The sequence below is a fragment of the Melanaphis sacchari genome, unplaced genomic scaffold, assembly GCF_002803265.2.
Source record: "Melanaphis sacchari strain LSU unplaced genomic scaffold, SCAv2.0 Contig4_pilon_pilon, whole genome shotgun sequence".
Taxonomy (NCBI): Eukaryota; Metazoa; Arthropoda; class Insecta; order Hemiptera; family Aphididae; genus Melanaphis; species Melanaphis sacchari.
In genome coordinates, this window is record NW_020271335.1 from 1,018,376 (window position 1) to 1,045,722 (window position 27,347).

A 27,347-nucleotide genomic window follows, 5' to 3' on the forward strand; every position below is an offset into this window, starting at 1 on the left:
TTTTCTTATGGCTTATTTTTTTTTTTATTCGTTTTTGAATTAAAAAACGAATAACTAAAGAAATTTCACGTTTTCACCAAACGTTTATAAAGTCATTTTTTACACATAATAATTTTTATAATATTTTGGATCTTTTTGAGCTATATATAGGCAATTAAAGTACTCTATTTAGTTTTATTTTTGTAAATCTAAAATAAAATTCACGTAGTCAAAAAAGTTTGTAAATTTAATACAAAATTAATCATTTAAATTAAAAAAATCATTTCAATTAACCATCCTTTACACTCATAAATAATTCATGCTAGAACCAAAAGATCAGAAAAATATTTAAATACACTTATTTTTTTTATAGATAAATGAGTTCAAATTTAGACAAAACTACCTATTTAATCGACAAATAACGATTCTCATTATTTTCTTATAATTCAAAAACTTTTTTAAATAGGATTTAAAACTGTAATGTATATTATAAATTTTACAATGATATTTTCAAAATAAATAAATTAGTTTTATTATACTACCAATTTACCAATTTATACCAGGAATAAATTTATACTGTAAGATGTCATTAACTCAAACGTTAACAACAATAATAATACTCATCATTTACTGCATAGCAGAAGCGGTACCCACTTGTTTATATTTTTTTTGATTTATATTCAATAACCTGAAATAATAATAGAGTGAAATTATAAAGGATAATATTTTTGAAGGTTTACCATGTCAATTTTCTATTTTATTTAACCTTACACTCGACTTAAACAATAATAATAAAAAAAGTTTAAATTAAAATGGTTATAATATAGCTTTAAGATAATATTTTGACAAATCGATATGTTATATTCTTAAATATTATTCACAGTTAAGTATGTTTGTAATGAGCAATTTTACTCTAAGGTTACTTAAGAAAATTTTGTCTATATTATGACACGTAGGCTAGAGCTTGAAGAGATAAAATAAAAAAGATGAAGGATTTTTTTTTGTACCTGTAAGTTTTTGATAGGTGATATAAATTGTCAGATCAATTAATTATACGAGTATAGAAAATATGAAAAAAATTTGGTTCGTTAGTTTTGATAAAGTTAATAAATAAATATATATATGAGTACAATAATAATAAAATTATGGTAAATATTCATTTTTATTGAGATGAAAAACGTGTATAAATGACATGGAACAAATAGTTATGTTGTTGCAGGTAATGATTTAGTAATTAATTATTCTTGACAAATAATTGAAGTATAAAATATATAAAATATAAAAATAAAATTGTTAAAGAATAAAATCAATAAGCTAACACATTAGTTAACAGTTATACCGTCGATAGATAGCGGACAATATATTATAAAGAATGTATGACAATTTGTAATGTGAGGTAATTTATCATAAAAGATTTTTTATTCTCTAAACATTTTCCATTTTCTCCAATATTATGTAACAATAACATTAATAAACTGTACCTATATTATGTATATAGACATTTTATTATCAGAAAGAGAACTATTTCGTTGTTTTTTTTTTTTTTTTTTTATACGTAGATAATGTAGATTGGATGATAAAATATGTTCATCAAGTATAAAATAGCTCTGCATACTAAGGTGAAATTAATAAATTATATTAATGCTGTTAATATAATTGACATTATATTGTTTTTTTTTTTTGCTTTAAAAACGGAGCTTAACGTAGGTAGTTGTAATTATTATGTTTATAAAAAATAAACGCTTTATGCAATAATTGTCGTTATAATAATTGACCGCTATCAAGTGTCGTGCGATGATCTATTAATAAGTTATAATGGTTTTTAGTTGGCATATTTGTAGTTTTGAGATTCGTACAAATGTGGTCTTTCGTCTACTACTCTAGTCCACGGATGCGCTATCCGACCGTACTGTATATCAGTAATCGTTTTGAAGAGCCTCGCGTACAACGGATTCGATTGCTCCATGGTTGGTAATTGCACGTCTTCGTCTTCGTATAATATGGACGATACTGGACTAATGACTGCTGCTGTACCAGTTCCAAAAAACTCAAGTATCTGAAACATTCGAAAGGAAGTTTAAGGCGGAATGATAATACTTTTGTATTTTTGTTAGCACATTTTTTAAAGTAGGTTTAAATATCTCTATATTTTATTATAAATTCACAGCTGGTAATAATTATGTTATAACTAAAATTATGTAAAATAGGATGCTTACGTAGCATGAATATTGAAACACGATGAATATGAAGGGACAATACTCAGCTAGTTATTTAAATTTTACAATCGTTAAAGTAGGTATCAATTAGTATGTTATTTTATTCGTTTGAAGAATACTTATGTTTTTAAGTTTAATTACTCGATATATCTTTTCTTATGTAACATTTTGAAATACTCATATACATTTTAATAGTAAAATTCATCATATTAATTATCAATGGACATTAATAGTATTAACAGTAATATTATTTATTTTGCATAATAACTGCCTAAAAGTTGTTCATGATAATTATTGTATGAACTTATTTTTTTCTGTTTTAAAAAATCTAGTTTTATTTCATTTTTGCGTGTGAAATCTTCTTTGCAATAAAAATAAAAGCAATTTAGCACAAAATAGTATATATTTTGATATAATCTAATTGTTATTAGCTTACTTTGTTATTTTTATTCAATTCAATTAATTCATTCATAGTAAAGTTTCTCTCTTCAACACGAAATTCGTCCCATTCCTTAGTTAAGTCCAATACCGACTGTCTGGTGATGCCTGGTAATATCATACCGTTTAATGGTGGAGTGGCTAATACTTTTTCTATAAGTTGCATATAAAACATAATATTATATTTGTATTAATAAACAATTGGAAATAATTATAATATGTCCAATAAAGTTCAATAAATATACAAAGTAATTATTAAGGTTAGATTAAAATATAATATATTTTTGGTTTAATTACCGCCATTTTGGTTTTTGTAAAAAATAAACACGTTCATCGCTCCAACTTCTGTGATTTGCCGGTCTTCACCATATAACCACAGCATTTGGTGACAACCTAATTTTGAAGCTAATTCCTGCAATCAATGGTTTAAAAATCATCTATATGATCTCCATATATATTGAGTTTTAAGCTAATTATTTACTAATTTGGTTCAACCTTAGATCGTATGTAATGTTATGTAAAAATTGAAAAGTGACCGTTATTAATATTTTAAACTATGATTGTTACTATAGTTAATTCGTTGTACCCTACTACCTATGAGCTTGATTTGGGGGCAGCATCATTCTATTTTTTTGTAAGTTGAAAATTTTTTATTATGTACCTATTATACATTTATAAATGTAATGTTAATGATGATTTAATAAATAATTATAACAATTATTATTGTGTATGGGTAAGTAGGTACTCACTCAAAATATTATTCTTTATTATTATATTAATTTACTTTATCGTTATTTTTATTTTGTCCAAATTTAATGTGCTTATGAAATAAAATTGAGAGCATTTTATAGGTTTCTGTAATAGGTATGAACATTATAAAGTTGTACATTTTTTTTTTATTCGGTACTTGTTAATTGTGATATTCGTTTCATTTAATTGTTAAGTACTTATTATTATTTATTAATACCACCCAGACATTTTATATTTTAACAGAAACTAATTTTACAGTATTTAGTGTTACTTACTAACGTATGAGTATTGAATATAATAATCAATAGGATTTAGTATTTTTAGCTAATATTAATTATAAAATAGGCCTAATCATTAGTTTGGTATTACCTATTAGAATTGATAATAATATGAATATATGATAATAGTTACTAGTTAGATAAATAATTATTTCATCATTCATAAATTAGTGTTTAAATGGTAGTGCGTCAGTATAAAATAATTGTATTCTTTTATCAATTATATTCTATGCTTGGTATTTGTGTGTACTTTTTTATCAGTATCATATGGACTAATTAAAATATATTTAATATTTTAATCGTAGGTATTCAAACAAGTACTTATAGTAAATGGAATGAGTTCTAAAATGTTCCAATTTTTTTAAATTTAAAATTGTTAAATTTAACTTTGATAGTGTATAGTTTATCGATGTGTATTTATATTTATGAAATATGATAAAATTATTAGTGTAAATACCTATCTATCTAATTTAAAACATTTATTTTGAAAAACAATAAATTCGTGAGTACATAAATACCTCTATATAAAATTTTACTAAATATAATACTTAACTTTTCTAAATTCAAAAACTTTCATTTTAGACATTAAAATAAAAAAAAAAAAATAAAAAATATAAATTCTTAGAATAATTAATATATACCTAACACGGTTTTTAAATATTAAAAAATTGAAAATTAATACTGAGATTCATATTTTTATTTTAACAGACTTATTCAATTTGTTCGATACTTATTTTTAAGCTACTGTATGTTATTAATCTTAACATTTGACCAATTAATAATAACCATTGCTAGCCCAGCTTTTGAAAAGTTATACCTAATTTAATATTTAATTATTTTCTTACTACATAATTATATTTATAAAGTATATCGAACATTATTATTATGTTATTAAAAATTAATTGCTTACCACAAACTAGGTCTACTACTATACCGTAAACATTATTTAATATATAATAAACTCTTTTTATTTAAGTTATTTGATTTAAAAATTGGTTTAAACAAAACAAGTAACAAAAATATATATTTTTTTGAAAAATTAGTTAATTAGAATATAAATAAATAAATAAAAATATTTGATAAGAACATTAATATATATAAATTATTTTTAGTTTATTTTTTAGAGTACAAATCATTACAATTTTGTAAAATTATATTATAGTTGTCTTATACAAAATGTATTACTCTACGACCTACGTTGTACTTGATTAAGAAACTTACCTGAGGATATAATGTGGTGGCGTAATTAGCGCCTATTTTAAAGTCACCACAACCACCAGGCCATGCTCTAGTGAATTTTGGGTTGGCCATCAATCGAACAGACTTGAACTTACTAGAGAAATATGATCCAACTGTACACATTATTACGTAAAGAAGGGCTGTATCAGCTTGTGCCACGCCTAGTGTGCCCTAAAAATGCATAATATTTGTGTAAAATACCTTAGTTATATAATTATCAAATATTTTTAATAGATAATACAGCGAGATTGGCGTTATTTCAAAAATGTAATTGGCCAACTTATTTACAAATGAGTTTTTAAATCACACTCAAATTATAGGAGTAAAAATTAATACTTATTTGCGTATTGTTTAAAATTGTAATTAAAATAATATTTTTGCTATAATTTATGTTTCAATATATATATTATATAATAATATAAGTTTTTTTTTCAAATTATCATGTTTTGCAGATTTTTTTTAGTGTTTCAAGTTTTTAAAAGGTTTTTTCTATAAACAATTGCACCTACCACTGTCAGTAATGTGGAAGGAATATTTAAGTTGTTTCCGATATTTTTTAAGTGCATTTTTATTTTTATTTAAAAATGAGACTGCTACATATAAATGCATTTAAAATTGAAGCACACAGAATATTTTTACTAGGAACATATAAGTTTCTAAAAAGCGGTGAGAAGGAGTAGGTTTAAACTATGAATTAACAATGCTATTCAAGTACAATGTGAAGGGTAATAAATAATTGTCAACTAGGCCTGTTTGTGAAATCATATCCAAATATACTTGATTGAACTTTACCAGGAAAGATTTTATTTTTCTAACAAGTCAGGTACTTACTTCTGTGCCTATGAGGTTAGGCCTAATGTATAAACTGAGCGGCGCAGACACGGGTAACCACTCGTTGTCGATAGATACTAGGCGTTCAATACCTTTGAGTAATATGTCAGAATCTATTGATGGTAGGCCTACTCGTTTAGCTGATTTGTTTAACCTCTGCAAGTTTAATTCTGGTCTGAATAGGTTCATGTGGCCATGTTCTGATCTATATGCCTTCATTCCTTCGAATACCTACGCAATAAAACAATATATTAAAATAGGAATACGCTTTTTTTGTCGGAAATTTATTATTATTTATTATAATATATTAATTTTAAATGTTTCAAGGACTCAAGGTAATTATTTTAACTAATAGTATAATTTTTAGACTAAAAGTATATGAGATTTATTTAAAAGTGATTACTCATTGTACCTATAATTAATTTGAAAGTTTATTTTTGAGTATGATATAGTGTATTGGTGTTGGATATTTGCATAATAAGCTATTAATAAGATATCAATGATAACTTATTAGTTATCGTTTTTTTAATGCAATAATAACTAATTAAAAGAAGCTAAATATAGAGGGTTGCTCTCAAATTATTGTAAAACTCATTCAAAATACACATTTTGAAGTAAAGATCGGCACTATCAGTCTACCGTTATTGAAATGATTATAATACATCTTCATACCGAAAGAAAAATAATAATTTAAAATAATTTAGTATTTTTTTAAATTAATTTTTCTTGTGCTCATTGGTTAGCACAAATATTTTGTACAATAACGTTATATGAGTAGTAAATAAAAAATATGTTTAGTTTTTACTTTTTCATACTAATACAATATCTGTGTATTGTATTATTTACATACTTAATACGTATACGGTATTAGAATTTATAGAATTTGAATTTAAAAGACGAATACACGATAGAGTACACACTTTACTCAGTAGATATTTTGCAATATTACACCGTTTACATGTGATCATTCTTTAATTTTATTTTTTATCGTCTTATTGTGTAAAAGTATATGACGCAGGTACCTATATACTGTGAGTAGTGAGCACGCACGCTCATCGTGTATGCTATATTTTTAGTATTTAGTTGCTAATGATTGTAATTTATTGATATATTTTTATACTACCTAAACAGTTGTTAAAATGTCTATATATATACATTAAATTATGATTAAAATATTCGTCGTATTTATTATTATATATCATTAAGTTTTAAAATAATTTCCTGCTTGGTCTGTAATACTAGATTGTACTAAAAAAAATACTATATAATTACTATTAAAACTATTTAAAACATAAATAATATTATAATATGTTAATATAAAATTAATTCTAGGAATTACTTTTGTAGCTAGTAGTTTATGTGTTTACCAATAATGAAGTATAAATATAACTAATATAATAATGAAAATTTTATCATTGTATTGAGCATTTGGCATTAAAATATACCTGTAGATATTTAAAATAATATCTAAAAAAAAAAGGAAAGTATAAAATAATGTTTATTAGTCCAGCGATATTGTACATTTTATTTATTATGTGATGTTATCTATTGTACTCCTCAACAAACAGCACAATCTTAACGTCTATAAAATGTAATAAATAGGTACACATATTTTTATCTACCCCTAGCGTATACTTGAAGATTTTGCCGAATTATAAAACAATCAAAGTGGATTAAAAACATTAAATTTGGAAATTTATCATACGTTTAATGTTGATAAATGGATTTAAATTAATTTTAAAAGCAGAAGAAAAAATACTTTTGTACTATTATTATTTAAAAAAATGGAAATTATGTTTTAACCTTTACGTTATTAGTATGTACAGCATACATAACTATAAAATTTAATTTAATTTAATATCTGTAGCCCTGTAAGTGCCTAGTAATATGTTTGTTTTTATTAAAAATCATTATTTCCATGAAAAATATCTGTGAAAGTAGAACTTTTTTTCATGGTTATATCTAATATAGGGATCGTCAACTCAATGACTTCTGAAGATAAATGTTACTATATTGCATAATCATTTTTGAAATAATTTTGTATGTACAGATTGATTTATCAAATACGCTTACTTCTATTTTTCCTTAAATAATGAATTAATTCAAAATATGATTTTGTAGTTTTTAAATATATTTAAAGATTAAAGACTATATTTTAGATTTTTAATATTTGTTATGCTATTTAAGGAGTGTTTTGTGACGATACAAATTTCTTTTTTTTCAAATCAAAACCCTCCTTTTTTGAGTGGATAATTTTTTTTAATATTTTTTACTTAATTATTTACCCAATTCAAAATCCGATTCAATTAGAGCTTCTCAGTTATTATAATGTTTATTTATAAAAAGAATAAAAGTACATAAAAATGATTTAAAAAAAGTTAATGCAATGATCATAACTAGCATGGGCATCTATGGAATCCATAATATTATGCTACGTTGTGTAGTCAATACTGACAATAATAAAAGTAATTACGTATTTTAATATACACGATATCCATTATTTCTTTTTAGGATTCTGTAAAATTTGAAATAATAGTATGAAAAATGTACAGCACTACTCTACCATTTTGTAACTGGTAAACGGCGAGTACTAATTATAGCAAATTGATTAGCATGCAGATTACTTTTTTGACCTTTAATTTAATAGGCTTCTGGTAAACCTTATTAAATAAGTAATGTGTGTATGTTTGAATATTCATCATTATAGTTGTTTAGATTAAATATATTTATTCATTTTAATATATATTATCTTACCTCAGTAGCATAATGAAGAACTTTAGCTGCGGGATGTAAGTGAAGATGTTCCATAGGCGTGATGTATGGTTTCTGCCAGCCACCTGCATGCTTGTCATAGTGTATTTTGAGCATGTGGTCTGTGAAAATAGTACCAAACTTAATTTGGGTGCCACTTTTTAGAATATTGGTGACATTGTCATTAAGCTTCGAGGATTTGCATAATGTGATATCGATATCTGGTTTCACACACTATAAATAAAATTAAAATGAACACATATCTTAAAAAAAAATATTTGCAATAAAAGAATACTATCATGTACGACAGAAAAATATTTAAATGATGATTTAATAAAATATAATTAAGTTGTGAAATTTATATTTGCATATTTAATTTGATAATTAGTTACGTATTGTTTTAGTATCATTATACACTATTATTATATATTTGTATACATATAACATATATACATTATACATGTATACATAATAATTAATTTAATTATTGATTACTAGAGTTCATTGAAATATGAATTATGTAGGTAGTTATCGATGTAATAAAAATACTTCTATTGCATGTATATATATATATGTTATTCTAATGAATATAAATGCTGTCGAAATAAGCAATTGTAATTTTATCATTTATTAAACATTAGTGTAAATTATTTCCGATCGCGTAATATTGTTTTAAAAAACGTTTAAGATTTTATTCAAAAGAATGGGTGCATCCCAATAATTTTTAATACCATTTATTACTATTAATAATGTTCAAATTAACAATTAATATAATGTATTAAAAATAATGTAATTCATTTAATTGAAATAATACATAATAATATAATATATAGGTAATTAATTTCTGATAAAAACTCGTTAATTGGGATTATTTATTCAATTTTTAATGAATCATAGAATTTTTTTTTTTGTTTAAGTACATACAGAGATTTTCACTTTGATATTTAAAAAAATTATTATTGATTAATTATATCTAGTTATTATGTAATAATTAATAAAATTATATCTGTTTTTAATTGCAAACTTTAAATATTGAATATGACGTATAATTCGCATTAATTTGAAATTTTAAAATGAAAGAGTTACACTATATATAAAACAATATTTGTTCAGATGTTAAAAACATCAATTTTTTTGATCTTTGAAAATTAATATATGTATGACTATGTTTATATACATATATTGGTTTCTTATCAAATAAAGCGTAAATATTTACTTCAGGTTACGGTGTAATAATTTAAATTTAATATTTAATCATTATTTTACTTAACCATTATAGTTAAATTTATTTATAGAAAAATATTAGCTCTATACGTTGAAATTTGAATTTAAGTAATTTACACAATATCTAATCTATATAGCTATTATTACATTTATATTAGCTAAATCTATATCGAAATATATGAAGGATCAACTAAAAATCGGTCAAGGTAAGACAATACCGTTTATACTTTAATAACATATTAAGTAGAACAATTTTGGTTTAAATAGTTTGGTCCTGAACATTGTATACATTACACAGATAATATTAGGTGATATTAATTTAAAAGTTTACCTTTTCGAAGTCATTTTGTGATACTGTCGACTGATTCCTTTTAGACAATAGATGTTGAATACTGTACAATTTCCTACAAGTCTGTATAAAAATATTCATCAATTTAAAAATATTATATATATGAAATATTTACTCAGAAAAATTTCAATAATGATTTAAAAAATGCGAGTTAAGTATGAACTTTCTATTTAATGTTATTTTAATGTAGGTATTTTAAATGTTGAGACCAGATAAATGTGCGTTATTGGAGGGTTATTTTGAAATGTAAAAAAAAAAAATAATGATAAATTATTGAATCAAAATTCGATTATGATAATTTATTAATTTAGTATTTAAAAATTACATTCGAGGAAAAAATGGCTAACACTTTAAAATTTTCTTATTATATAAACTTATTTCTATTTTAGTTTTAAATAAAAAAATTTGTAAATTTTAATAAAAAATTATATTTTAAGTAGGTATGTGAATTACCAATATATTTAAAGTATATACTCCATTAAAAAGTAGATAATTAAAAAAAACAGCCAAATATATGAAACAAAAATTTGTATCTTCTTGATATTACATATTATCTAAAAATACAAGCTAAGGTAAGTTAAATAATTCTATGAGTAGATACACTAAAATAAATCATATTATACAAATTATAATATTTATGTATATATTAATTATATTATATCATAAAATATAAGTTAATATTAATGATTAGTGAATTGTAAATACAAATATATTTGATTACCTTTTTTTGTTTAAATATTTTTTGCGTAACTGACAAACAAGTATCGATACTCGCCATATTTGAAAAAAAAATAATCAAAATACGTGAATCTTTCTATTTAAAATAATAATTATTAATAACTTTTAGAGATACACTTTTCAGTATTTATGTAAATATTAAGTATTAATGTGAAATGCTGGAGCAATAGTTGAGAACTGAAAACATATTCTAATAGCAACCTAAATACATAGACTATTATCAGTTTATTTATATCAGTTATTTTAATTGTGTATTATTGAATATATGCGTATAAGTTGTTAATATTCTTTATAGGGCAATGAAAGAGATTACAATATTTATGTCTAATAACACGTATATCAAGCGTTCAATCCACAAAGGTCAGAAAGGTTTAGAAATACATGAAATTAACGACATTATTATGTTGAAAATTAGTGTCAGTCTATATTTTTTAGAGTTAATAATAACGTTTTGAATATCATACTGGTGAATAACAATTGAGTTCAAATGAATTTATTTAAATAATTTAAAGTATATAATATGAGTTAGAAATAATTGATGTGTACACTGCAGTACAATCATCGATGTTTTCTTGTTTGACAATTTGAAGTTAACAGTTTGTTTCATACATTTTAATTTTATGTAAACATTAGTTTTATTATACTTTTTTTGAAACATTTAACTTACAAAAACTAGTATCACGAGAAAATGTATAGGAAAATTATCACAGGTGGACGGAAATATCGCGGTTCCATGTGCATTATGATTCGTGAGATTAATTTTAACCGTTTCTTATGATTTTTAAAATGAAAATTTTTCTGTAATACCCTTACACCTTAAAATTAAATTAATTATTAATTATTTTACATGATATTTTATTAAAAATTTGATAAAATAAAGCGGCAATGCGACGGTGTCGTATAGAATAACATTTTCAATTAATAATGACATATATATGATGATGATAGAATTTGTATAAAAAAGTTGTAGTAGATATAGTTGAAAATTAATAGTAGACAATTAAAAAAAAATTATAAAATATTTTAATCAAAAAAAAAAAAAAAAATGCAAGTTCAAAGATTATACAAACAACGTGAGTACTTACAATAAGTACAAAAATACTTGGGGCTCGACAGCTATGGTAAATTAAATATTGTGCTGTATTTCATATTCACTTATTTAATATTTCTCGTACCTCATATTCTTGAATAAGTTTGTAGTTGTTTTTGAATTTGTAGAATTATAAAATTACTTCTACGTAATATGAGATTAAAAATTTAGATAAGTTTCAAAATTATTAAAAGTGAAAGTTTAAATAAAAGTTAGATAATATTTAATTTTTAAGTTATTAGTTCTAAATATTAAAATATTAAAATTATTATATTACGATACATGCTTACAGTTTTAGCATTATGGCAATATTCAGAATAATTACCTTCCTGGGGCTATGCTTAGAGGTGACAAAAGGGCCAAGTTAACTAGGGTGCCAAATAAAAAATATGTATTTTAGATTGTGGTTTCTAGTAGAAAATAGAAACTAATAGGTACTTTGGGAAGTCAACAGTAAAGAATTCTTAGTATTTTTATTAATGATTTGTAAACGAGTTGGAAGCATATAACAATAAAATTGTATTTTCATTACGTCACAGTGACAATAATTGGGAAAAAATAACAAAAACTGAAATAGTTTCGTTGATCCAATTTTCAATAATATGTATTTCTTTATTTTATCATAATTCAAAAACGAATAATCATAGGAATTTGAAATTTTTATCGTCAGTTCAAATATTATTTTCTATACATTATTTAAATTTTAAAATATTTTGACTTTTTTTTAGTTATTTTAAGGCATGAGAAATTTGAAAGTTTCTTAGATTTTTTTGCTATAAATTTCAGTAAAAATTATTTTCTAGGTCAAAATTCTTTTTTTTTTTTTTTATTTACGAGTATTAATATTAAAATGTTTCAGCACATTAGGTGCCATTACAAGTACAATAAATTAAGATTTTAGTTAAAATTTAGTTTTTACATTTAAATTAGTGATAATAATGGTATTTTAATACATATTTATAAGCTTGATATTATTATTCGTCTTCCGATGAGAGCTTTTCAGTGTTCGTTAGGAGGATGTCTTGGGGCAGTCGAGGTTACAGTCGCTTATTTTGGGTTTTTCTTCCTAGTTGATAATGGCGGGCTCCATCCTAGTCTTTCAGATTGGCGTGAAAGTTTTTAAGTTGGGTTTTAATCCAGATATTTACCAGGGATTTTCCAGTGTCATTGTGTATTTGGCGATTTCTCATAAACCAGGGCGCTTTTAAGCAAATCCTAAGGAATTTGTTTTGAAGAGTTTGGATTTTTTTAATTTTAATGGATGAGGCTGCCACCCAAATAGGGCAGGCATATGTTAAAAGTGGTCTGATTATTGAGGTGTATAGGATGAGTGATAACTTGATTTGTAGTGTTAACTTATAGTTGACTAGAGGGTAAAGAATTCTCATCCTTGTATAGCCCTGTGCGAGTTTTTTTTGTTTATATGAATATTCCATGTAAGTATTTGACTGCGGACTGCGTCGTCTTTTTTATTCCATTGAATGACCTAGTTGTTTATGTGGATGTTTTTGGGGTTATTATATCTTTTAAGGGTGAATATTTTAACCTCAATTTTAGTTGGGCTTAGATTTAACTTCTATTTTTTGAACCAGATAGTTATTTCATTTAATGAGAATTGTAGATTTTGACTTGTTAACTCTAAAGAACTTTCTTGAGTGAAAATTGTTGTATTGTCCACAAACATTGCTAATTGAGAGTTGCAAGGGGTTGGAATGTTGTAGCAGTAAATATTAAAAAGAGTTGATCTCAGGAATGATCCTTGAGGGACTTCAGCTTTGATGTGTCGTAGTTGTGAGAAGTCTGTTTCTACTCTTACTTTGAAAGATCTGTTGGATATGAAGGATGCGATAGTTTTGAGTAGGTACCTATACAGGGAGATTTAATATTTTTAGTTTTTGTTCAAGCCCACTGTGTCAGACCTTATCAAAAGCTTGTGTTAGGTCTAGGAATGCTGCTGTAGTGTATTGTTTTTTCTCGAAACCGTATACAATTATTTCAGATATGCGCTGAATTTGGTGAAATATGGAGTGTTTAGTTTTGAATTCGAATTGGTGTTTCGGGATAATGTGAAGGTAAGGTTTTAACCTCTCCAGCAATATCCCTTCGTACATTTTGGATAGTGTGGTAGAAGATTGATTGGCCTGTAGCTAATGGGGGAATTAGTTGGCTTTCAAAATTCTTAAGAACTGAATACAAGATCTCATATAAATGGATTTTATATATGTATAAAAATTTATAGTAGGATTTAAATTTTTTTGTAAGGAGTTAAAGTTTAAATTTTTACAAAATTTGTCAAATTTACAAGTATTTTTTAGCAAAAAGTTTATAAAATATTCAATTTTTATAGCTAAGGCTTCATACTAGAAAAATCTAAAAAATTTATAATCACAATCATTCCTAATGAATGCTTGAAATTAAAATTTGAACTAAATTATATACTTTAATAATGAATAATAATTTTAATTATATTGATATAATTTGAAAACATTATATCATGAATTTTACTATTTGAACGAAGTGTTTAAAATATATAAATTAATTTTAATGATTTTATCTATTTATACCATAAATATATTCGTATTGTTTTAGTGTAAGATAGTATTGACTTAAAGTTTATAACAATTATATATTAAAATGGTATAAACATATATTATTATAATAATTTAATAATCATAATATTATATTAAATACAATTTTTTCAAAAAAAAAAAAAAATTAAACCAGTTTATTGTAATATTGATAACAAAATGAATTACTTTAATGGAAATATCAATTAACTACATATTATGAAATGTTCTTAACAATTAGTAAATAAACTTATTTAGTATTTCTTATGTTATATATGAGCAAACAAACTGTGGTCTAAGTTCAAAATGTTGTTTGGTATACAATTATATAGCATTAAATTTAAATATAAGAATAAGTTATACTAAAACATCTATTAGAGTGACATCTTCTATAAAGAAAAGTGGTAGCCACTTGTCCACCTTATAAAAAACATATTTATTAACATTTTTATGTGTTATATTTCTACTAATTATATTAGAAATATAATCTGTAATCAATGGTAACCATTTAGATAAACAAAAAAAATATTTGATTTTCTGAGCCAATAAAAAAATGCATGTGTGGTGTGTGAACCACTCTATAGTAATCTATAGTTCATAGGGGTTTGAGTTAATAATTTATAAATACTCTCAGAGTCTCAAGGAATTAATTGATACAATTTTTATTTAAATCAGCCTATTCATTCAAAAGTTAAACGATCACAACAGAAAATTATATCTATATAACCATTAATCATTATATGCAAGTATAAAGATATGATGATAATTAAAATATTATAAATTATTTGTACAAAATGACGTGTTATCTAATATTTTGATAAACTCAAATTAATTTTGATTGTACTTAATTGAAAAATTATAAAATTTTTAGAAGAGACGGTTGTATGAACTGATGATTTTAGTTTACATTTATTTGTTAAATGCATATACCATTTTAGTTCTCCCAAAGAAATATTATCAAATTTCACGTTATTAGTGATTAGAGGCACTAAATATAAATGTCCTGGAGCGCTAGTGACAATTATCGTGGCACTACTAATACATTATATTCTTTGTTAAAACATATAATTTATTGAACATAGACTTGAATAGTTATTATCATATATGAAATAGCTGAGTAACGGAAAACAATAAATATCAATTTTGCGTATCATATTCATACCACTATTAATATAAATATATAATATAATGAAATATTTTTTTATAGTAACTGTTCATAGCGGATTTATTTATTTTTCGAACATCTTAATATGTCGTTATAAAAACGTTTTACTGTTGAAGTATTTTTAAATACTCTTAGCTTTATAATTCACAAATAAGATATAAAAATATATACCAAAATAAAATGTTTTCGTCAAATAATAGTTAATTTTGTTTATGTGCCAATTAAAGAAAAAACTATATACAATGTTATCTGATGATATGTGATGAAAATAAATATTATTCAATGAGCCGTAAATGAGGCATGTGAAATATTTTGACGTCATTTAGTTTAGTTCACCACACTGTAACCTATCTTGTACATGGTACGTCACCTGGCTTCTTTACATAAATAAGTCAAACAGAAATGCATGCATTTAATTGTTAATACAATAAAGAATTTTAAATACCAAATGGTAATACCAATTAATATATTTTTTTACCAGCTATTTATTACAAATTACCTATAAATATATTACAAGCTTATATAAAGAATATATTGATTTTAATTTGATGTGTTTTTTTGTCTTCACTTTTTCGGGGCAGTAAAGTTTTGATTTTTCGATTTTGGGGGTGGTTCTGGTAGCTGACTAGATTTAGCTGGAATTTTTTTAAAATATAAATAAACTTAAATCTCAAATTACACAAATTTAGGCACTTGTTTAGATAAAACGTGTCGGTCGTAAAAAAACTACTTTTACTTAACAAATTATTCACTCTGCTATGATCTATAGTATTCAGCTACGAAGCGCCGTAAAACTATCAAATCTAAATATTTTTTAATTATTTCGGTCTATAAATTTAAGGCTAGTAATAAAAGCGCTTTGGTATATTAACAATCACAATGCTTTACACAACGATCTAACATCTCCACTAACTCTTGTCCGTATCTACTATTCAAGTTTCTACGAATACAGATCGTAAACGCTTCTATTATTTTAATGAAAAAAATATATTCATATAAATAAACAATTGTTTATTGATTATTATAATAAAACCAAAAATCTAAAAAATGTATGTAAGTGCAGTTATTATTTTTTTTTTTATCAACATTTGAAGTTCAAAGTTAATTGAACAAACATATTTAAACGATGTCAATCATTTTACTATAATTCAAAAACATTATTTGTAAGGATTTAAACATTTTACATATATCATAAATTATTTTACTACTTACTTGTAATGAACTTTTTAAAGTTTGTGGATTAATTTAATGATTTTATCTATTCTTCCATCTATTTATACTATGAAAATATTCGTACTGGTTTACGGTAGTCAGTAAAGCGGTATTACCCCAAAAGTTAATAAATATGGTATGTTTATAATAATTTAATATTAATAATATTGAATTAAGTCCATTTTTTTCAGAAAAAAATTAAACTAACCTATAGTAATACTACCTAATAGTAAAATAAATTACTTCAATAGATAGGTATATCATGAAATTTGCTTAGTGATAATATAAGCTGACAGACCGACTCCGTTCAGAATCGTTTTTCATAAATCGTACACAATGATATTGTATATCATTGAATTAAGATTGAAAACATCTATTATAGTGATGCCCTAATTTACATTTAATTTTTACAAAGCGGTATAAAACTTGACAACATTTTTTAGGGATGTTCATTATTACTTATTAGGTATCTTAGTATCTATTTTTAAGTTCAGAATAGATTTTAATTTAACTTCCTAGTTAAATTTGCCTCATTTCTTTTAAACAAACTTAGTGGCTTCAGGTGATAATCATTTTGTATAATATTATATTATACTAGCTGACCCGGCCACACATTGTTGTGGCTGTTATAATTCGTTGAATTAATGCTTTGCCAAACAGTTTATAAAGTTCTTAATTGATAACATGAAAATTTAATTTTATAAATAAGGTAGATAACGTTAATTTGTAATTATTTTTATTATTTTGAATTATAAAAATGTATAATGTTATCCATGTTATCTTCTGCCCATTACCCGTTATCAGTTGTTGCCTTAAAATCAGAATTATTAATTAATACCTTAGAGTTATTTTTAGAGTTATAATTAGAATTATAATGCAATATCAGACGCACTATCCCAAAATCAAACCTGTTGTTCTTTTCTTCTCTCTCTCTTTCATTTATCTTTAATCAAGGTATAAATTATTTAATATTTAAATTTGACCAAATCGTATACATGAGCAAAATTAAAATCAAAATCAAAAACGGGTGTAGTTTTGGAGCACATTGCAAACAAACTCGTAGTATGCTTAATATTTTTATATTTTAAAGATATTACAAACACAGTAGTGTAGTATAAATCAATATATTTTATTAAGCTTACCACTTTACTAATAGAAAAATAAATTATACTAATTATTGTTGATATATTAATATTATTATTTTTTCTCTGTTTTTGTATAAATATACTGTGTATGAGTCGATTTATGCGAGACAGCTAGCATAAATATATAATAGATATCTTTAGAAATGTAGAATGAAATCTAAAAAACTATTTTCATCAACAATCGTTTTTTATTTCGTAAGCATTGATTTATATTTATATCATTGGACTCTAATTTAATTAATTCATGACAGTGACGTATTCAATGATAAGTTACATTAAAAATCTACTATGCGGCAAATCAAGTTCTCTGATTTTTGATTTAAGTTTATAAAAGTTTAATCTTAGTCATAGAGTTTCAAATTTTTTCGAATAGTTCCTAAAAAGTTGTTCGTTCTCATAACAATAAAAATATATTTTAAAAATTATCATTTTTTTCATAGCCTTATAGATATTTAAAGTTGAAAGATATCAAACGCTACAGGTGATGCGACATTCTTCGGTAGTTTTTTAATATTTTCTTAAATATAGGCAAATTTACTGTTTACTATTGAACAACCAGTCATTTCAACGTAAAATGCTTTTTGGTCATATAATATTATTCTTTAATATTTTATTCTGTAACGTTATACTTAAACTGTTATAATTATTCTTTTTCTGTTAAACAAATTCAAATGTTAAATACATTTCAACATTAAATATTGCATTATATTAAAACAAATTATTAAATGTACCTTAATTTTTTGAAAAGTACATTTATTAAATTCTTATGTAAATTGGTGTTAATTATCAACATTAAAAGTCTTTCGGGTTTCTTAAAGTCCATCAAATATATAAAATGTACATTATTCAAAACATTTACCTGTAAAAATCGTTTTTACATTTTTACAGAAAAAATTGAGAAATTTCAATTACGATCTAATTTATCTTTTTATGTATAAATTATGATATCCAATCGATAAAGGTATGATAAAATTAAGACATTTAAGTGCTAAGCGTTCTTGAAAACGAGTTCATGAACTTTTTTTTTTTGCATAGTTTATAAGAGTATATTCAATCTATAAAATCACACACATTAAAGGAAGCATAGTATAAAAGTTCATGGACTTATAAAAAAAATGAATGCACATAAATTAATTACTACGTAGAATAAAAATGAATTAATAGTTTTAGATTATAAATGGATAAATGAATGTATTGATTTTACAATGATGTTTTTTTTATTGCATGTTTTGGAATAGTAGTTATAATGCTTCGATATTAAGTATTGTATATCTATATATTTGTGTATATAAATTTATAAATAAATAAAAAATATACCCTATATACAATCATCAGCTAATAAAGGTGAGGGAAGGCCATGGCCATGATCAACTAACACGACTTGGCCTTGTTCAATTTTTAATTTTGAGAGTGACTTCTGGTAGAAAATAAGGTATATAATATTTTTTATTTGTGGTGTTCAAAAGTAAAAAGGAATTTCATAGCAGTATTTTTCTTTATGATTAGAAAATTAATTAAAAAAGGTAGGCAAATTAATACCGCTCTTCTGTACTCGTACATTAGGTGTTGAGTGGGTCTCTATTATGATTGTGTTAAATTTGAATTTAAATATATTATATCATTGTGTACAAAAAAAAAAAGATTCTGAGCGGAGACGATCTGTCAGTCTATATCACTAAATATGTTTTTTGATATAGCTATTAAAATAATTTATTTTAATTTTAAAATTACAGTAGGTTCATACAATTTGTTTCTAAAATAATAATTTATTTATCATAATATTAGTATTTAATTATAAAAATAATAAATAATGTTTATATTTTATATAATATTATATCAACTTATATAATTCAAAATTTAATTAGATTTTGTGGAAAAAAAGGAATATTTTTTAGAAATTTAAAAAATAGTTTGTCTCTATTTGTGCTATTATCACATTATTTATTATTTATTTTTCGATTTATAGATGATAATTTTTTCAGTAATTCAAAAAGTTTGAAAAATTAATAAATAAGTTAAAAATAACAAAATTAAAATGTCACTGTTTTTTAATTTTTTTTTTTTATGAGCGTTGTGACGAGTTATGTCAAAATCAGAAAAATGTATATTGAAGGCGTGAATATAATTGTTAATATAAGATTTCTTATAAGTTTTTCTTACTTGAATAAAAAAATAATATCGTTTAGCGTAAAACTTTATACAAGTTTTAATTTAAAATGTTAACATTGGATATTCAAAAATAATAATAATTTATTTCCAAAAAGTCTGTGTTATTATTCAAACAATATTAACTATATTAATTTGAATCATTCCATTGTTAATATTATTTTATACATACAGTAATGCAATTTTCAAAATATTTAATTTAATAGTTATTTGTATGAACCTATTTTCACCGTTCCATGATGTATCGATATTGATTTATAATAAACAATGACATATTATATGTGAGAGGTTTTAATAAAAAAATAGTTAACATTTCGTTCTGTTAATTATAAAAAAATAAATGATTAATAGTAACATAATTAATATAAACTAAAATACCTATTCTTAGAAACAGAGGCTAACATGCCGTCATCATCACTTGTGAACATTTTTAGTATATTATAATAGTTTATCAATGAATTCAAATATAATATATTCATCATAGTGACAAACTCAGTGATTGGGTCCACATAGATTTTTAAAATTCATTAAATGAAAATGTTTGAAGAAAATGCTTAAATATTATTATTATTTATACATAGGTGACTAACAACAATATATGTTAAACTAAAATTAATAAAATAAAAACAATATTTTTAAAATTGGTTAACTAAATGATTTCTTTTGAAACTAGTTATTTATATTGTATTTCAGTATAACTATAATAGTTTCATTGACTATAAAAATAAATTTAATTTACCTAGGTAAAAATCTTATGATTTATGGTTCGTATATTATAAACTATAAAAAATCTATTTGCGTAATATTTTAAAGGTAACATAATATTGACTACTATACTATAGATTGTGAAGAGTTATTTGGTTAGTTTTATTTAAATTTATTTGATAAGAACATTTTACGCTCCAACAATTTGGCCTTTAAATTAATAGGTTTCTTGTAGAAAATTATTTTTATTTTTATTGAACCAGTTGTAGATAGTAAAAGTTTTGTTCTATAATAATTAGAATCAAACGTCATTATTGTTTTCTATTTACGCACTGACATTTTATTTATCTTAAAATTTTTTATAATTAAAAATATCAAAAAATAAAAACAATATAATTCATTGACGAGCATAATAAAATATGTATCTATTCACGTCATAGTTTACTTTAAAGTTCATACAGCACGATAAATATGTGTATGACAATTAGTGAATACAATTATACTATAATAGCATAATTACAACTATTTAAATTAAAATATGAAACTATTTCTATAATCTTCTAAAATTAAATATTAAACAATTAAATTATTAAATTATATAAAATAATTTATATAATTATAATTTATGAATATAGGTATGTTTTAATTCGTATAGTTATAAGATTCTATGTGAAACAATTTATTTATTTTTATAATGACATGTATGCCTGTGTATTTTTTTTAACCGTCATGGTATTTTAGAGGCGTAAAAGTTTAGTTTTAAATTCAAATTTGAAGGTCAAGGATTTATGAGAAAAAAATAATTAAATTGATTCTTAGAGAAGTTAAAATATAAATTCACATAATTTTTAAAGTAAACAAAATAAACAAAAATTACAAAAATGGAAACATTTACGTGAAAAACGTTTTCGAAAAAATCGATTTTGTTTCTTTAATGTAATTTAAAATTAATTTTTCGAAGTAAATTTAAAATATATACCAACAATTTAAAAATATTTATACTCTGTTTTTATTATTTATAGAAATGTGAAAAATTTTAGTTTTCTTTCACTTTATGTATGATAAAAAAATGTTCATAGGTTATAAAGGTTGAAATTTTGTACTAAGTTCTTCACAAGATGTTCTTGCAGTTACAAAATATATGGAAAATACACAGTGACAATTTTTTGAACCTATGTTAATATTTTGACAATATTGGATATTTAAATGAAAAATAAGATTTAAGTATCTAGAATAAATATTTTCCGTAAGGGATAGAAATTCTTCATCAATATATATATTATTATTTTCTACATATAATGATATTTTTAAAATATTAAGATTGATTTTAAGCTTTTTATACAATTAACTGTTTCATATAATTTGATAGACTCATAATACACTGTATTTACTTATAGTTAATTCAAATCATATGAGTTCTCGTACTATGATTTTTTGTCGTATCAATACCTCTACTTAAATACAATGTAGGTGAAAAATAGATATATAATTGGAACAATATCTGTTGTTGAATAAAGTTGCTTACTTTTTTTTAAACAAATCTTGTCGTTAAAGCAGGTGAAATAAAAAAAATAGTAAGTGGTGCCATCTGTCAAGTAACATTGAAAAAATGTTTTCTGTTTGAGTAATATGATCTGTATTATACGAGATATAAAAAATTTATGGAAACCTAATCAATTTATATAATAAAATAAAATAATAACTTGTTAATTTTTCTACACAAAACATTCAAACGATTAAGAGGAGAAGAAGCTTTAATGCCGCTCAGAGTTGGGCGTTATTCGAATGATTTTTTTACAATTATTCAAATAATTTAAAAATATTATTATTTGAATAATTTTTTTTTATAATTATTCGAATAAAAATGTATTTAAATAATTTTCAATTATGATTATTCGAATAAATTTCAAACATAGAAATTCAAATAATTTTCGTTTATTTTATCTTGGTAAATGTAGGGTTGGTAATTAAAAACAGGCACATATTATAAAAAATAGTTGGCATTGCATTTTAAGTTACACGATTGTGAATTATTTTATTATCAGAAAAATGTAAAATATTTTAAATAAACAAATATCTATCAATAGAAGAAAGTTACTTCTAATTACGTGCGTGTGTTAATATTATTGTATTGATCAGCAGTTGACCGTCATGTAGATTTTATATTTAATATATAGGTAAAAAAAAAAAAAAAACAACGAAGTTCTAGACTCTAGACATCGTTAATTCCTAGCCAAGTGTCACTAATGGGTAATTTTTTAATTCAAAATATTCATGTTCTATTATAATATCACATAAAATTATTGTCCTAAGTTGGACAGATTGTGTATTTCGAATTGTAAAATTAAAAAAAAATATATAGATGTCATGTAACATACTTATAGTATTGTTACAGTATATGATATATTATATACAACAATAGCTACATATAAAAAAAAAATGATTTGATTATAAACTATGTTTAATCAAATAAAATAATCAAAAATTAATCGTATAACTGTCTTTGAAATTTAGTCGAATAATCATAGTTGAAAATAATTCAAATACATTTTTATTCGAATAATTGTAAAGAAATCATTCCAAAAGTTTTTTATTTGATTACTTATTTATTCGAATAATTATCTAGATAAAATTTTTCCCAACACTGATGCCGATGCTGTAGAATTGTGTGTGTGTTCTAAGAAATGCAATATTTTAGTGTGTTGATTATACAATTAAAATTGTTTTTCCGGTAGAATTTTAACTGACGAACAACATTGGTTGAAATGTAATATTCGACGTCTTTAGCAAAAAATAGTTCTAAATATAGTATAACTAACAGAAGTAATAGCTAATAAAGTAATATAAAAAATAGTAAAATATTTATATTAATGGAGATTCAAAATTGTTTTTCCTATGCAATTATATTTATTGTTGAATTCAAATTTAACATATCTATTTCATTTCTAAGTAATCTACTCGATGATAAGGTATATCTAAATCCAATCATTGAGCATTGGAAATTCTCTGGATTTAATGTATTACGAGTATATCCTTAGATTTTAGAACCAACTCCATTATTTTTATTCTTTAGTAGGTACTATAGTATACTAAAATCTGTCAAATTAAGCGATTTGATTATTTTTTACTCATATATTCTTTCTTTTTTTATGTATTTGATAGTGTTAAATACGAACTACGGTAGAAATTGAATGAATTATTTTAACTCCTTTAAGTATTTTTAAATACTTATTCAATAATAATATACCGATTCAATAATCAGTGGAAGGCTAATTAATTTAAAGTTTCAGATGATGCTTTATGTACCTACTTAAAACATTTTTTATTAATTTACAGTAATCGAATGTATAACTTAATCAAACTATATTTTCTATAAAAATATGGCTTAAAAATTATCAAATATAAATTCATAATTTATTTAGCATTTAAATTCATAAAAATATTTAATTTAATTCATTCAAAGTTTTTTTTTTCAGTATTATAAATGTGTTTTATTAAATTGTCTTAATGTGTTCATATGAATGACGTAGATACTAAATATTACCACTAAAACGTTACATTACGGTTATCGCATTTCATGCTTAATACCTATTATCAGTGTTATAAATATTACAAATACATTGTGTATGCAACACAAGTTATGGTTACCTAATTAAATTAACTCTATATAAAACACTGATTTCGCGCATAGGAAATCTAGTAACCAACTACTCGTCTAAATCCAAAAGGTTAATTATCAATATATTTATTACTACATTTTATATTAATAACTAATGATAATAGTTTAACTTGATTTTGTATTATAGTATTACACACTTGTGAAAATATATATCATTACCTATTATACAGTTTATATAAATATCTATATCTGATAATATTTTTGAAATATTATGACACTTTAGTCGTTAATATTTCAAAATATTTCGTTTTATATTTTATCATTTATGATGCATTTTGTAGTTGGTTGATGATCGTTTTTATGTAAAATCATTTACTTACAATAATAAATGTTAATACATTTATTAAGATATTGGTAACTTATTAATTATCATTATTTTTTTCATTTATTTTTATGGCGTTATTACTTATTTTTTTATTTTGTACTATACAATACCATATAAACCTACATTTTTTCTTAATAATACGTAATACACGGTAACGGGATAATTTCTGTGGATCACTATAGATACATTACATATACACAATATACGTCTTTACGTGTATACGTCTATACATCTATATTTTCTGTATAAATATTATATATTTATACTCAATTTAAGACTAGTTGAAAAAAATCTATTATTTCAATCAAAGAACACCAATTTTTTCTTAAAAAAACATATGAACGTAGTAATGCGATTATACATTTGAAAACTGCAATTATATATTATATGAATACTGCGATTTCTAGTTCATAAGTGATAAATAATATAGATTGATATTAATTATTGTAAAATATTAAGTAATAACTGTATTTTTAACTTGCAGTAGTATAGTCAATATACATTTACTCATAACATTGTTTATTATTTTTCAAAGATTACAATTGTGTATTTGGTTAAAAAAATGATAATAATATTTGTAAAATTAAAAAGAAAAAAATTGATTATTCTGAAGAAAAAAATTACAAAGAGCATGTATTATCATTAAAAAATTGGCGAATGAATTATATAAAAAACACTACATCTAAAAATAAGTAGTTAATGTTTTTGTTTATTTTAAAAATAATTTTAAATATAATTTTTATCCGAAAATTGTTATTTTATTTCATAGGAATACTCTAATATTTTGATTTAATCGGATCAATATCAAAATAATGACTTACACTGGAGAATTAATTAATTACTCGTTAATACATTTTATAACCTATATATATAATAAATAAGTAATTAAATTTGTTTTTAAATTAAAAATATGCAATAAACAAGAAGTTGTGTCTTCTGGATACCCAAAATACCCTCTACCGATGAATTTTGCTCTGTTAACATTTACTTTAAATACTAGTCAGGAGTTTTCAAATCTATAAAAATGTTCTGCAACATTAAATATGCCCCGCATGTCTAATCCTGCATACTCTTTTTTCATGACCACCTAAAGTTAAAATTTTGCCGATATTGGATATTTGTGCGTAAAATAATAACGATTTTGATATATTTTTTTGACTCATTTTAACTATAGATCATTATAATTATACTTATATAGTATTTAAGATTTAGATTCATCAACTACAATACTTATTATATGAATTTCGTATTTTTATTTATATTTCCGTTGTATGTAAGTTGAGTTTCCTCTTTGGTTGCTTCCAAGGAATACCTCCTATTTGTTTTTTTACTTCTCCATGAAACCTAACCTAACTATTCATAAATATCCAATATTGGCCAAATTTTAACTTCATACGAAAAAAATGTATTATTAGTTTTAAAATTTCATATGAATAAACTTTAATTACATTTTCAAACTTAGTAAGTAAACATTTTTTTCTAAAATATTATGCATTTTTTGCAAGACAAACTTCATATAACTAATTGAAAATGTTGTTACTTTATTGTGTGGATACCCAAAGATAAAATAAACATATTTTTTTCTTTTTAATTCCATTTTAATATTATTATGCATAGACATATTGTAATTATGTAAATTTTAATTATTGTAGGAACTTGGGTTGATAAAATAGATTGTGATGATATACTTTCAGAAAACAAAATGGAAGTAATGTCGTTGGAGTTTTACCAAAATCACTTGTTGCCAGAAGTAATTAACCCTCGATTAAACATACCTAACATATAATTGCCCTATTTTTTTTTTTTTTATTATGTTTTTAAACGTGATTGATAATAATAAATTTATTAAATAAATACTACATTAAAATTATTATTATAATATATTATTTATATTATAATTTTATTAAATTTATTTATTTATTAAGTAAATTGTATATTTATAGTATCATTTATTATTACATCGTGATTACATGTATAAGTGTAATAGATTTTTTTATTTTATACTTTAAATTTAAAACATTTTTAATCAATAATCTTGGTTATTTTATGTATATATCTTTATTTAATTTTGTAGTAGTTGAATAATTTTTTTTTAGCAACGTTGTACAACAATGGATTATGTGTTAATATCACTCATAGGCCATATTATAAAATAATATTGTGTTTTCAGAACTTCTACCTGTATCATTAGGTACCCACCTGGCTGGCAGTGTCACTAACACAAACAATAACTTACCACACATACACCGGTACGGATCGTACGAACTTCTTATAAGATTGCCTATATTAAACTCCTTAAAGACTGACCGTTTGCAATTATTCCCTTACTCGTTATGTGAAATGATGTTTAACTGTTATTTCCTAAATTGGCTAAACTAGAAATCAATGTTGTGACTGCGCTTTTGTAAAGTTAAAATATCAAACAATAAACTTTATTTTTATTTATTATGATAATTAATATTTTATTTTATTTTTTATGTGAAGACGTGAAGTATTATGA

At 23.1% G+C, this 27,347-nt stretch overlaps 1 protein-coding gene across 1 annotated transcript; it reads right to left on the minus strand.

The window, feature by feature from the left end:
• Window positions 1–1,592: 1,592 nt before the first annotated feature.
• Window positions 1,593–10,913, minus strand: LOC112598818 (branched-chain-amino-acid aminotransferase, cytosolic). The gene is made up of 8 exons (XM_025345449.1): window positions 10,777–10,913; window positions 10,038–10,118; window positions 8,486–8,716; window positions 5,732–5,962; window positions 4,883–5,071; window positions 2,931–3,045; window positions 2,632–2,786; window positions 1,593–2,035 (listed from the first exon to the last, which is right to left on the minus strand). Exons 1-8 carry the CDS (start codon window positions 10,831–10,833, stop codon window positions 1,802–1,804), a joined length of 1,293 nt encoding a protein of 430 aa, XP_025201234.1. The 5' UTR covers window positions 10,834–10,913; the 3' UTR covers window positions 1,593–1,801.
• Between the last annotated feature and the right edge of the window lie 16,434 nt (window positions 10,914–27,347).

Bases quoted from the DNA above. Each gene is read 5' to 3' on its own strand.
- LOC112598818 (XM_025345449.1), bottom strand. From the start codon at position 10,833: ATGGCGAGTATCGATACTTGTTTGTCAGTTACGCAAAAAATATTTAAA. The intron at 8,717-10,037 runs GTAAACTTTTAA...TTTTATTTATAG, and splicing joins CACAAAATGACTTCGAAAAG to TGTGTGAAACCAGATATCGA. The intron at 3,046-4,882 runs GTAAGTTTCTTA...CATTGATTGCAG, and splicing joins CCACCACATTATATCCTCAG to GAATTAGCTTCAAAATTAGG.